General features: G+C 36.3%; 1 protein-coding gene across 1 annotated transcript in view; it reads right to left on the bottom strand.

The window, feature by feature from the left end:
- The window catches only part of Etfa (electron-transfer-flavoprotein, alpha polypeptide), a 59,066-nt gene that overhangs the window by 30,794 nt on the left and 13,971 nt on the right, over positions 1–14,301 (bottom strand). Inside the window, exons 3-9 of the mRNA XM_005393471.2 lie at positions 12,630–12,711; positions 12,443–12,525; positions 8,385–8,484; positions 7,291–7,401; positions 5,590–5,691; positions 4,412–4,480; positions 3,526–3,608 (exon numbers count right to left, since the gene is read on the bottom strand). Of these exons, the coding sequence (XP_005393528.1) occupies positions 3,526–3,608; positions 4,412–4,480; positions 5,590–5,691; positions 7,291–7,401; positions 8,385–8,484; positions 12,443–12,525; positions 12,630–12,711 (630 nt within the window). The remainder of the gene's footprint in view (positions 1–3,525; positions 3,609–4,411; positions 4,481–5,589; positions 5,692–7,290; positions 7,402–8,384; positions 8,485–12,442; positions 12,526–12,629; positions 12,712–14,301) is intronic.

Here is a 14,301-nt window from a genome sequence, read left to right on the forward strand (position 1 = left end):
CAATCAAACCAATATTCAGGGTATGATCAAAATATATAGCGAATGTTTAAATTAAAAACATTTATTACAGGGGCCTGGTATATATCTCAGCAGTGCAGTGCTTACAAGTGCGTGGTCCTGAGTTTGATCTCCAGTACTCCCCAAAAAAGTGTATTACAGTGAAAGACAAATTGCCATTAATCCCACTCAAAATACTTCCCCTTGCTTGGTAATACAGTTACCCTTTGTTCTCACTGGATCATTTCAGGACTAGTTTCTGAAGCAGTTCTGAAGTTCTCTTTCGTAAGTGTTTTTATAAGGTTTAATAAAAAATATGGTGAATGCTGCTGCCGCATGACATCGAAAATGAAGGCAGGCTTGTAAAAATGTTACTGTGCCCTCTTTCACCTTATTCACTGAACCTGGTACCATAGGACTTCTGGCTTTTCCTCAAAGTCAAAATGACCATGAAAAGTCATTTTGATTCAATTTGAGATACCAAGGCAGCCAGAACAGCACAACTAAAGACACTCATAAAAGTGGACTTCCAAAACTGCTTTACAAAATAGCAAGAATGATGCAATAAGTTTGAACTGAGCAGAAGTATTCTGAGGGAGACTAATGATCATGTGTCTTTTACTATAATAAATTTTTAAAAACTTAAGCAGTCACTATATTATATATCACATCTCACAGAACACACTGGAAGCATAAATAAGGATCGAGCTAATAAGAACCTATTAAGCTAGCTATCAAGCCAAAAACCACTTTATCTTATTATTATTATTTTATTTACCCTTTTCTTTTGGTACCAGAAACAGAACTCAGGACCTTATGCTTGCCAGACAAGTGCTATGCTGCAGAGCTAAATCCCCACCCCAAAAAAACATTTTAAAATACCATTATTCCCATTAAATTTCTTTTTCTTTCAGAAGACATTAAAATGTTATGTAATGATTTTACTATTGTTTTCAAATGAATTAACAAGTATTTATTTTCTCAGTTTTAATTTCTAACACAGTAAGTATCGATAGGATAATAGGAGGCTCCACTGACTTTTCAAAGTAAGAAGTCCTGAGATATAAAATTTGAGAACCATTGTACTGTATGCATCATGAAACAGGAAAATGTGAAATATAACAGGAGAAACTAGTCCTGAAATGATCCAGATTTGGAAATTAGCACCCAAGGATTTTTAAAGCAGCTAGTACCTCTCAGATGGAGAGGAAAATACATCTGTAATGACTAACAGACAATAAATCTCAGCAGAAAAATAAAAATTTTGAAAACAATCAAATGTAAATCTAGAACTTTAAATTAAAAAGTATACAAGAAAGCACCTGGATCAACTTAACAATATATTAGAAATTACAGAGCAGTCAGTGATTCTAAATACAGAACAAAGGAAGTAAAAGTAAAATTGAGAAACTAAATTTAAGGACACATGACATAGGTGAAATGTACAATTCTAAACTAGATCCTTCTGCTATAGTAGACATTGAGATAATGGGCAAAATCTGAATAGGACCTATATGATGTATCAATGTTAATGTTCTGATTTTAAAAACTACTGTGGTTATGTAGGAGAACGTTCTGTAGGACATACAGTATTTGGGGATGACAGGGCACCAACTCAGCAACTTACTTTTAAGTAGTTCATTAAAAACAAATTTTTTTATTCTGTACTTGCAAGTTTTCTATAAAACTGACAGTGTTTCCAAAAAAATTTTTACAGCCTTAAACATACACATGTGTGCATGCTCATGCACAAATATACACATATCCATGCCTAACCCCTAGTTAATAAATCCGAGTCTCTGGAGGGTTGTATGATTCACATTAAAGATTTGAAAGCATTTAATATATTTACTTCCTTATGAAGAAATTCAGTAGCTCTCTCCTCATAAGAGTAATGGTGAATAAAGCTGATTGTATGAAATTTATTTCCAACACAAGAAAGATGCCACCAGTCACTCCCTGCCACTCTGCTAGTCTATTAAATGACCACAAATGCTCTCTTTCTATCAATGGAACTTTTGTCTGCCACCTCAGTGTATATACCTGAATTTCTAATAGAAATATTTTTTATTAAAAAGGTAGATCTTTTATAAAATCTGGCCTCAAGATGTCTACTCACATAAAACTGGATAAGCAAGATTTCCAAAAGAAATATGTATGTGCCACACCTAATTAAATGCCATGCCATCTGCTCAATAAATCCACTCTCACGGAGGGACTCGTGTGATGCGGCAAGCGAGCAGGTCGCATGGTGTTTTGACTTAATTTATGAAGAGTTTTAGAGCCTACATTAAGTTTTGAGATCTTATCTGACTACAAATAAGCTAAATAACACTAGAGGTATTAACCAAAAGAAGAAAGACTGCTTCATCAGACTTTATCAAAATTAGAAATTCTGCTCATCAAAAGAAAATGAATTAGGGCAGCCCTAACACAGGAAGAAATATTCACAGTAAATATTTGACGAAGAATTTGTATTCAGGTTATATAAAGACTCCTAGAAAGAGACAATACAAACACAACCCATTTTAAAAGGGCAATAAATGAATAAATAAAAGTGGGTAAAAGACTCAAACTGATACTTCAAAACAAACACCAAGACTTAAAATTTTTGGCTATTTTGAAATTTTGAGTGAATATTTCAAAGAATAAGATAAAGATATGATTTTTCATATACACAACATCTTCTTTTGAAACAAAAAGTTTTGAATTACATAAAAAAATACACTTTCCTCATGCAATAGAGGTTTAAACTGGCTGAAAGTAACATTCACCACAAACTTATAGTACCTAAGAAATGTGAACAGTAATTGGATGTTGTTAGTGATTCAACTTTGAAACCAAAATTTTCTACTTTGCTAAATTTGGAAATATTTAACTGAAGAATATTCTATTCTCACTTATCTGTATGAATCAGAACTTTCTGAAATTCAAGCTGCTAGACAAAAGGCAGAAAGAAACTAGATCTTCAAGAAGCTATACAACTAAAATTGTCATTCACAGGTCCCAAATGCCAAATTCTGTGTTCCTTAAAACAGGTTCCATGGTTTTACTCATTTTCTACTCTAAAGGCTTTCTGGCAAAAAATGTTATCAATGTGAATTTACAAAATCAACCTAATAAGAAAATAAAGACTGGGAGGCAGCTCAGTAGTGCAGTGCTTGCCTAACAAACATAAGGCCCTGGGTGTAGTGCCCACCACCACACACACGCCTACATGCATGCAAGGACAGTAATGAAATATTGTCTTTGTATGTTTTATATTTAATGTTATGATGCAACTTCATTTGGTGAAATATTGTATTACTTTAAATTTTTTGCGAAATAATTCTGGGTTTAAGAACTGCTAAGCCTTTTCTTAAGACCAAGAAATACAGAGACCTTGTGACAAGGACACATTCACCATGGTAATGGCCAAGTGCTTAGGAACATTGAGTAAGACATAAATCACTGCGATTACTGTTCACAAACACATACAGGGCTTATCCCCACAGAATTGTGTATGGCATGTTTTATTGCAATACTTACTGGTGCTACGATTTTTCCTGTCTGACCAACCTGCATATCATTGGGAACGAAGCCAGCATCAACAGCCGCTCGGGAAGCCCCAACTAAGAGGGAAAATTGTCATTGTTTTTCAGGCTCTATTATTCAGCTAGTAAGACACTTACTTTTTGCAAATAAAAACACAATATAGTACAGTTTTTATAGAGAACTTATTTTTGAAAAGCTTCTCACTGATTGAGAACTCTAAATACTAACTACTAGTATATTTTTCAAGAAAATACCTTCTATTAACATCCACTAACTTCAGATTTTAAATTGGGCTGAATCCTTTTTTGTTTGTTTTAAAATAGGGTCTCAGCCAGGTATGGTGGTACACGCCTGTAATCTCAGCACTCAGGAGGCTGAGGAAGGAGGATCACCGCAAGTTCAAGGTCAGCCTGAGCTGCTTAGTGAAACCCTGTCTCAAAAAGACAATAAATAAATAAATAAATAAATAAATAAATAAATAAATAAAACAAAATAAAATAAAATAAAATAAAATAAAAATAAAATAGGGTCTCAATATATTATCCAGGCTGGGCCCAAATTCATATGCTGAAGGTATCTTCCCACCTCACTGTCCCCAATAGCTGGGACTGCAGAGTGTGCCACCATGCCAAATTTGGCTTTGGCCTGTTATCAAAGAGAAAACCTGTACTATAATCTGTTTATGTTGTCTGTGCATGACACCCTCTCCTCAGTAAATACTGTATCATTTACTTGAAGGCCGAAGAAAAATTATTTCAGAGAGAAAAACTGAAATACACAAAAAGCAAAGCAATGTGCACCTTTAAGTGACTTAAGCACAAGTAAAGAAAATTATTTCCAACAAAAACGTAACATCTTTCTCCTAGGAAAGTATCTTTACCTGCAGCATGTAGTTGATCTGCCAAGTCATACAACAATTTAAAATTCTCTCCACTCTTCAAACCACGACCTTATTTTATAAAAAAAGATATAAAAAGCATAAATTTCGTTCTATAGAAAGTTTGTTGTTATGTATATCTGACACTTTTCATATTACATAACTCCCACATTAAGCATACTGCTTCCTCTATAAAACCTTTACTGAATTCTCCTGATACTCCCACAACTCTCCTACAAAGCATTCAACATTATAGCAATTAACTAGTTAAGCAACAGTGTAATCTTTACTACAAGTTTTTTCCACTAGAATGAAAACTCTTATTGTAGGATTCATATCTACCTAGAATATTACTATTATCTGTAGTGTTTAGCAAAACTCTATACATGGTAGATACTAACTAAATATCCTCTGAATGAAGTTAATTGAAAGGAAGTCATCCTGATAGACTTTAAACTCAAGACCAAGAACAATCTGCGTTTGCATTTTTGTTTCTACAAAACTCTGCAACAAACTCGTCATGGAACAGATACACAATAAAAAAATAAGTGACTAAATAAGTCAAATTACACAGAAGTCTGTTTGGAAGGTTATTTTGTTTGGGTTGATTTGAAAAGAATTGAAAATCATGCCAGTGCTCATTTTTCAAAAAGTTAGTCATCAGGCTATAAAAAGTCTTTTCTTAAACAATAAGGAGTTTATCATAGAAAAAAAAAAAGCAAGTCTTCTGCAATATTAACAGCTTTGATATCAAATGTGAAAAAATTTTCAGTGTTATACGCAGATACCAATACAGTACAACCCTAGAAGTCCTTAAAAGTAGATTGAAGCAGGGAGGATCATACACAAGATGGTCCCGAGGTTTCAATTAGCTTTCTCTGATTCGGAACCAATCCACTCGGCAGAATAACAAGGCAGGCCACGGCAAAATTATGAGATTTGTACCATGCTCCCCCTGGTGCCTGTGACTCAGATGTGCAACAGCAAGCTCAACTGTTCATAATTTCATCTGTTCATAATTTCATTTTCCTAAGTGGTAAAATGGGAATAATGCAACTTACCAACTTTTACATTTGAACAGAAGTCCATGCTCCTTTCAAATACCAAAAAAACCCCAAACAAACAAAAAAATCGCAGTATTGTAGTTTATGACATTCTTAAAAAATTAACATTGTGCTTACCGCCAGATACGACCACTTTGGCACCAGTCAGCTCTGGCCGATCACTTTTCGTTAGCTTCTGGTCAAGCCACTCTGATATTCCCACTGGGGAAGAACTTGGTGCTGCATATGGTGACACACAGAGTAAAACAATGACTATGATAGCAAGTTCTAAAGTCACAATTACTTTATGAGAAACACAAAGACTAATTCCATGAAATTTAAGTTATTAATTACTATGAATTTTCTGTGCTTCTAATTTTTTATTACAGCAGACTTAAGGGGGCAATATTCCCGCCTTTGCCTCAGTAGCTGTTTGACTTTTAAGAAATCATTTAATGCTCTGAGTTCATTGTAAAAACCAGAAAAATCTCTCTACAAAGTATAAATAAGATGCTATATACATTAAAATAGAATTCCTTCTATATATTTACTATTACAACATTCTTCTCTTACGTTGAGTCACTCAAGTATTATAGTAGGAAATAGTGATGATAGTAACAAGTCTTAGCATCAAAAAAACAGATGAATCTTAATGGATCCTTGCTCTCCCCCTCTCTAAATGACCAAAGCAACTATCCTAGTTTCAAAGTTACTGCAATTTGAATCGTCATCAGGGAAACACAAATCAAAATCACAACGAGACATCATCTCACTCCTATTAAAATGGCCATTATCTAAAAGAAAAAGATAACAACTGTTGGTGAAGATGTGGGGGGAAAAAAATGAACCCTTACACATTGCTGATAGGAAGGTAAATTGATATAGCATTATGGTACAATGTGACAGGCCCTAAAAAAATAAAAAACAAAACTACTATATGATCCTACAATCCTATTAGTAGGTGTACATTCAAAGGAAATGAAATCAGCATGAAGAGATATAGCTGCATTCTCGTGTTTACTGTAGCACTGTTTACAACAGCCAAGACAGAGAATCAACCAAAATGTTCATTATGAATGAGTCAATGGCTAAAGAAAATGTGCACACATACAAAACTGAATACTGTCCCATCACATAAAAGACTTACATTCTGTACCTTGATAACCCCGAAGCACACTGTATTACATGAAATAGGCAGGTACAATATGATCTCAGTCCTATATGGAATCTAAAACAGTTGCTATCACAGAAGCAAATAGTAGAACGATGGTTATTAGAAGCTTAGATGGTCAGAGGGGAGGGAGTGAGGAAGACACTAGTCAGAGGACATACTGAAAGGGAGAGTTATTCTTTAAATGTCCAGAATAAGCTGATATATAGGGACAGAATGTAGCTAAGTTAATTGCTGGTGACTAAAGGAGGAAAGATTGACAGGGAAAAGGGAGAGGCATGGTCAATGACGACTAACACAGTTTCTGTTTTGGGTGATGAAAATGTTCTAAAACCGATTTTAGTTATGGTTATAACAGCTCTGTGAGCACACTGTGAGAAGCACTGGATTGAATACTTTAAAGGGTGAATCATATATCTGAATTCAATCTCAAGCTGTTTTTCTTAAAAGATAATGTGAAGACATAAATTATAATTATTATTTCTTATTTTTGTGAAACCTTGGGAATATCCTTTCAAATGAGTTTCTAATACTCTGTATTAGAAATTTAACCTGAGGCTCATCTCTTACTCTAATACAATCTATGAACCAAAAAAAAAAAAAAAAAAAAAAAACCACACACTCAAGAAACAAAACAACCAATCAAAAAGCTCCAAATGAACTCTTACCATTTTCTGAACTGGCACTACCTCCACTTGTTGCTGCAGCTTCAAAAGATGTTCCTCGGACAGAAAACACCTTCACCTTCTCATCACACTTCACTGTACATAAAGCATTTCCTGAAATGCACAATTTGTCTTTCAGAAAGCAATCTTGAAAGGTAACACTACACATATTCCTGCTCAGAATTTACCCAACAAACCTCAGAAACAACTATGGATCGGTTATTTTCTACCTCTACTGCACAGAGGGAAAAGAAGATCATTACAGTTGAGAAATATGTACGTGAGCATTTGTACAACCTTAGATGGCTTAAAAACAGGACAGGTGCTGACACGCCTAGAAGCAAGAAACCGGAACAGCCAGTAACATTAAGGTACACTTTCCCCACAAAGCTTTCCTCTCTAAAATACAATAGAATCACTAACTTAAGAATGTGAGTTCCGACAACTTAACGAGGATGGAGCCACTACACACACTGAAGGAGGATACCTGGGAAAACCGGAAAGGGTATAAAGAACAAATTCAGATGTGCCAAGACTGTAAAAGGATATGACACATTTCTTAGAAGTCAGCAATCACATTAAGAGTGACCTAAACTGTGACCAAATATTTCTCCTCTAACATGTAACTTTAATAAGAAAGAACAGAGCTCACTGCTTTCTTCAACCCCACTGGAGATCGGTGTGCTCAGCAAAAAATCAATCCACCAAAGAGACACGGAAATGAGTTTCTCAATGACAAAGAAAGGGACTAGGAGATGCAAGAAGAAAGAGAATACTATTTAAAAAGAAAAAAAAAAGTGTTGGCTTCCCAGGCACCACTTACAAAATGTACTGGATGTGAATCTAATTCTTATTGACCACTGGAAAAGTCTCCATGAACTGAGCAACAGACAGGAAGGAAAGCTCTCTGCTGGGCTTTACAAGAGAGAATGCTAAGTCATGGTCCAGTGGTGGTTCTGGAGTAAGATTTTTCTCAGAAACTTTTAAGATGGTCCATTTAAAGCAATTGTATGGCCTGTTTAAAACCCTATCTCCAAGATTTATTTATACTTTTTACTAAATTTAATGCTGATTAATGATCTTCCTTTGGAACTCACCTGCATAAATAGTTCTCACAAATGTGTCAGGTGACTTGATCTCAATGATGTCAGAAATCGGGGCAACATCAAGTTTGGCTGCTACTCTGGGCATAAGGTTCTAAAGGCAAAATAAGCAGTGAGTTATATGCATACACACTGATGGATGACTATACAGTATCAGGAATGACATCTTCTAAATGCATAGTCTATGGAAACTATAATTCAAATTATTTAAAATTCACAGGCATCTCCTTACAACTTCAAGCCCAGATTTGTGGATAGTCTGAAACTAAGTGAATGTCTATCATTTCTCTAACTACATTAAGAGTTTTATTTGGTTTACAATAATAAACTACCTTAATTCAATATGTTGAATTAGGATATATGACATTTTCTTTAATAAATGTCAAGTTTAATATATAACTTTATGGGTCACTTAATTTAGGTAAGATAGGAAAATTTAGAAGAGTAGTAAAATTCTCAAATAATGAAAAACATTATACTACATCTACCAATAGCTATGAAAGAAAACATTTCAGCAGACATTTCACTTTTTGCTGGAACTGGTGTTGCATAAAAAGACTAAAACAAGTCAGGCGTGGTGGCACACACTTGCAATCCCAGCGTTCGGGAAGCTGAGGCAGGAGGATTATTGAGAGTCCGAGGCCAGCCTGGGCTACAAAGTGAGCTCAAGGCCAGCCTGAACTCCATACCAAGACCCTGTCTCAAAAAGACAATCAATCAATCAATCAATCAATCAATCAAGACCAAAACTAATCTGAACAGCAGACAGCATGCTGTGTGTAAAAAAAAGCAGAATAGATGTATGTGCTTCTTTGTGCATGAAGCATCTGTGAACGTGACACTGCTGCTAACTTCACTCTCACTCGCTGGCATTCTTGGGAAAGTCACAACCTTCCTCACCTCTCGGTTACTCTCTAATGCTGAGGAAAGAAAAGCTGTACAATTCTAGTCTGAAGTTCTATGACTGTAGGGTTCCAAATTAGAAGGTCAGTGAAAACTAAATACCCATATTTCTGAAGTCAAGGTTCTTTTAGATAATATCTATTTTAAAAGATGAAGTGTTGCTTTTCATTACATACATGGAAAAGCTGAATTCTATGCTGATTTCTACGAACTGCTTACTCCATGGAGCCTCCTGAACTAGTGCCCACTCATATCGGATCATTCAAGCTCCTCTCCCCATTCCACCCTCAAACACTCTCTGTTCCCCAGGGTTTCCCCCAGGATGATCTTCTAATTACTCCTTTATTCTGCACCCTCCCACATGAATGTATAATTATACTGTATCAACTGGCATTAACATGCATTTTGTTTCGAAATAACTTCTAGTATATGAGCTATACTAAGTGCCTCCATATACACTGACACTAACAAATGTTGATAAGTTCAGTCAATTTCCTTCCTATGTTTCCCTGGCTCTGGTCTACCATTTGAATGTCCTAGGAGAGGAGATACAATACAGATACATATATCTTTTTAAAAAGGTAAAATTTTTTTCATAATATAGGCTTGATCACATGGTTCCCGAGGAGAAGCAATAATTATTACTGTGTTCTTTTTATAAGCTAAAAGAATTAAAAATAAAAAAGATTTTAAAATTCTAGTCAGAATTTTAAGTGTGTTATTTCAAAACCATAGTGGGTATTGTACTTTTGGTCTCAAGTGTCCCCCCAAAAGCCATGTGGTGAAGGCCTGGTTGCCAGCTTCTTTGCACTGTTAAGAGCAGTAGAACCTATGGGGTGGGGAAGGTCACTGGAAGGCACAGTGAAAACTCTGCGTCCTTCTCTCTGTTTCCTAGCCACCCCAAGATGACATCTCTCTCCCACCACGTGCTCCAGTTATGATGCCCTGCCTCACCACAGGCCTAAAGCAACAGGGTCCAGAAACTATGCACTGAAATCTCTTCACTGTGAGCCAAAATAAACCACTCTCCTTTTTAAGTTGATTTTCTCAGGTATTTTGTCACAGTGACAGAAAGGAGACTAACACAGTGGGTAAAGGACCATTATAGATTTACTTAGCTTCTTCTGATAGACTGTTTTCTCATTCCAAACTCATTCACAGAGGGTAGTACCAGCCTCTATATCATGTGACCCCTATTCTCAAAATTCCCATCTATCACAAAATAGCCATCAAGGCCAGAGTATTAAAATCTGACTAATAAGATACAACAGACACCCTTTCCTTGTCTCATAATCTTGTAGGCCAATTGTGTCACAAAAATTTAAGACGCATAAAGTTGTTTAAATCACCAGTCCCCAATTCTGGCACCAGAGACCAGTTTAGTGGAAGACAATTTTTCCATACACCTGAGGGGAGTGTTCAGAGGATTCAAAGGATCACTCTCATATGCAGTTTACAGCAAGGTCCGCCCTCCTGTAAGAATATAACACCACTGCTGATCTGACAGAAGAGAAGCTCAGGCAGTGACAGGAGTGAAGACCAGTAGCTGTAAACACAGAGGAAGGTCTGCTTCCCTGCCTGCCATTCACTTCCTGCTGTATAGTCCACTTCCCAATAGGCCATAGACCAGTAATTGTCTGTCGGCCAGGGGCGAGGGACGCCTGATTTAAATCAGCCAACCAGAAATGGTATGTCAGAGCTAGAATGGTCACAAAGATCTTTTTACCCATTAGATTAATCAAGAAAATGTTAGAGTGTATAACAGCTCAAGTGTTGGCCATTGAACAATAGAGATCAAAGCTTAAAGCACAAAGCCTTTAACGCACCTATTTCTCTTCTGGAACGCTATTCTAAATAAATACTAGCATATGTTTACAAAGATGTATGGACAGGGATGTTTCCTTGCAGCAAAGTTTATAAATACAAGCAATCAGAAACAACCTAACTGTCCCTGGTTAAATATAGAATGTTACACAGCCATTAAAAGAAGACAGGCACATTATGAGCTAATATTTTGGAGACATTCTGAAGTAAAAACTGCCAGTCACAAAACAATTTGTGCTGTATTATCCAATTTTAGAAGTAAAAATGTATTCATACATGTATAACTTAAAGCTCCACTGAAAGACACCTAAAACAATGAATGTACAAATGCTGACAGCCACCCTCCTGAAGTAGGAAGGGTGAGCTGGGCATAAGGTGGGCCCCCACACACTGCTCTTCATACTGCTGTACTACATAAATCCTTTCTAATAAGAAGGAATTTGTGTACAACTTTCTAAAGTAAAATAAAGACTAAAAATCACACCTTACTGAGAATGGAATAAAAGAAAAAGGAGCTAGAACACACATGGCCACTGACAGACAAGACATATCCAGTGCTAAACTCCTTTTCTTGGGCTCCCTCTCCTTTGTTTTAAGTGCCAGGTCATCATGCATGCTGGACAAGCGTTCTACCATGAGCTACATCCCCAGCACCCTCACCCCTCCCACTGTGCTAACTTCCTGCAGATCACTACCCATCTGAGGCATATTCTTTCTGCAGACATATCATAATGCACTTGACTAGATTACTATTTTCCTTACCCTACGGTACCTTCACCACTACAGAGCTCCTCCCAAATCCCCGAAATAGACAGAATTGTCCTTTCTAAATACTCACCACCTGTCCAACTACATCACCTCTTAAGACTAGCTACTAATGCAAATGATATTCTCTCTCTCTCTCTCTCTCCCCCTCTCTCTCTCTCTCTCTTTCTCTCTCTCTCTCTCTCTCTCTCTCTCACACACACACACACACACACACAAAATCTAACAGCTTTCAAACAAGATAATTTAACAATGATAGCCTAAAGAGGGTTTCTCTTTAGGGGGCAAAATTTCAAAACCTGAAAGAGGCATTTTAATAAATTATGACAAAATGTTGAAAGAATGAAGTTATCCCTGTGGCAAAACTTGAAACTCTAAACATGGCATTTTATCAGAAATTTGACAAAATTAAGAAAACAAATTCTAGTGAAAACACTCCGCTTACATGGACAAGTCAGTGGCCATCTACTCAAAGTCTGCTGTACATTTGTGGCACAAGGAAACTCAGCCTCAGCGTGGAGCATCAGACAACATGCTACCGCACGTTCTTGGGTTCTCACCTTTCCGAAGGCAGAGGCGCCAGCACAGATGTGTGTGTAATTGAACTGCTTCTGTGTGGCCAGAACCAATGGCGTCAGCTCCTCTGACAGAGAAACACAAGGATAAAACATACTGTGTGACAGTTCCTAATATTTCATATATTGAAGCAAGACTCAGGCACTATATTCTCCCACTGAAAATCCTCACCTGGAAGCAGGCCTTGGTAGGCATCATGCTGAGCCACCAGAACTTTCGCTACCCCTGCTACTTTACAGAGATCTTGTACCACCTGCAATTAGAAGAGTTACTCAGTATCCAACCATCGGAAATACCCAAGTCCAGTTGAGCCACCACTAGATATCCACAGAACATTAAATCCTAAAAGTAAAAATAAAAATCATTTCTACTAGCAAAAAGGCTATGTAAAATTTTTTTAAAGTTTTTTTTTAATTCTTTAACAAAGAAAATCTTCTACCAAGTGATCTCACTATGGGATGACCATACACAGTCCTAATACAAAAGATTTCAATAAAAATTCTGCCTTGACAAAAAAAAAAACCCTGACCTTTTAGTCAATCCAAGTGTAAATTCATCATTTTATCAATGGTAAAACTGAGACAGTCTCATTCTCTCTCTAACACAGCCACTAAGTTTTAGACTTTGGGATTCCTAGAGGTAAATATCTTACCTTATAGTTTACTGCACTTTACTTAGCAACAAGAATTTCTGTTGACATTAAAATACCCCTAAGCAACAAAGAAAATCTTATATTGAAACCCACTGCCCACCACTGAGTTCAAAAAAGCTTTTGACCCTTCAGATTATCCACATACAGAAGGCAATGAGAACTCTCTCTTCCTGAGTGTCTTGAATACACCATGACTGGTTTCTGTTCCTTAGAGCATGCCAGTGTCTCCTGCCTGTTTTTCACCTTCAGGCTGCTTCACAAATCACTGAAGAGTGGGCATCAAAGGCTGTGCCTCTTGCCCCTCCATAGACTGTAAGGCTCAACAACATGCACTGGAGGAAAGGCATGGTGCCATACACCTCTGCTGGGCCAAGTGTTCTCCAGCACACTGCCCTGACAGGCCCCCTGGAATGGATGCACCTGTAGCCAACTTCTCTAACTTTAAGAGAATTTCCAATTAAGAAACTCAGCTAATTTCAAACTAATGATACAGCAGCCTACGATACAAAGTAGGACAGAATTTTCTCATTAAAACTATAATTTACTGCCATAAACTACTGGCACTACATGAAGAATCACTCTCTGTTTATGATAAACAGCCAAAAAATAGTATAAAACTGGAATCTCCCTGGACTATTAACAGGTATTCATTATTTTTCTTTAAGATTAACTGAGCCAACCATAGTGGTGCACACCAGTAATCTCAGCACTCAGGAGGCTGAGGCAGGAAACCTGCTGCAAATTCAACTCTAAGCTAGACAGTAAGACCCTGTATCAAAAAGAAAAAAAAAAAAAGTCTGTAATTCGTAGATATCATTTCAAGTATTTTTAAAGTAATATCAAAATAATTACTTAAAATCACAGCAAAACAAATCTAAAATCTAAACATATGTGACACATATAGAGACAGAGATATATATTTCTGTGGTATATATTGGAAAACAGAGCAACCAAAAAAGATAACCATGTCATCAACATTATGATTAAAATCAACTATATAAGGTTAAATAGTTGAATAGAAATTAGACAAAGAAATACACATAACTAAACTGCTGGACTATTATTATTAAATATCAATTTCATGTAAGGAATTAGAAATCATGATAGCTTTCTAAGTACCTATTATGCTCTGCACTGATAATTTAGTAAAGTAACATTTTTAAAAAGAAACACATGCTCTCCATATTTATT

The sequence above is a fragment of the Chinchilla lanigera genome, unplaced genomic scaffold (assembly GCF_000276665.1).
Source record: "Chinchilla lanigera isolate Chin_1 unplaced genomic scaffold, ChiLan1.0 scaffold00049, whole genome shotgun sequence".
NCBI lineage: Eukaryota > Metazoa > Chordata > Mammalia > Rodentia > Chinchillidae > Chinchilla > Chinchilla lanigera.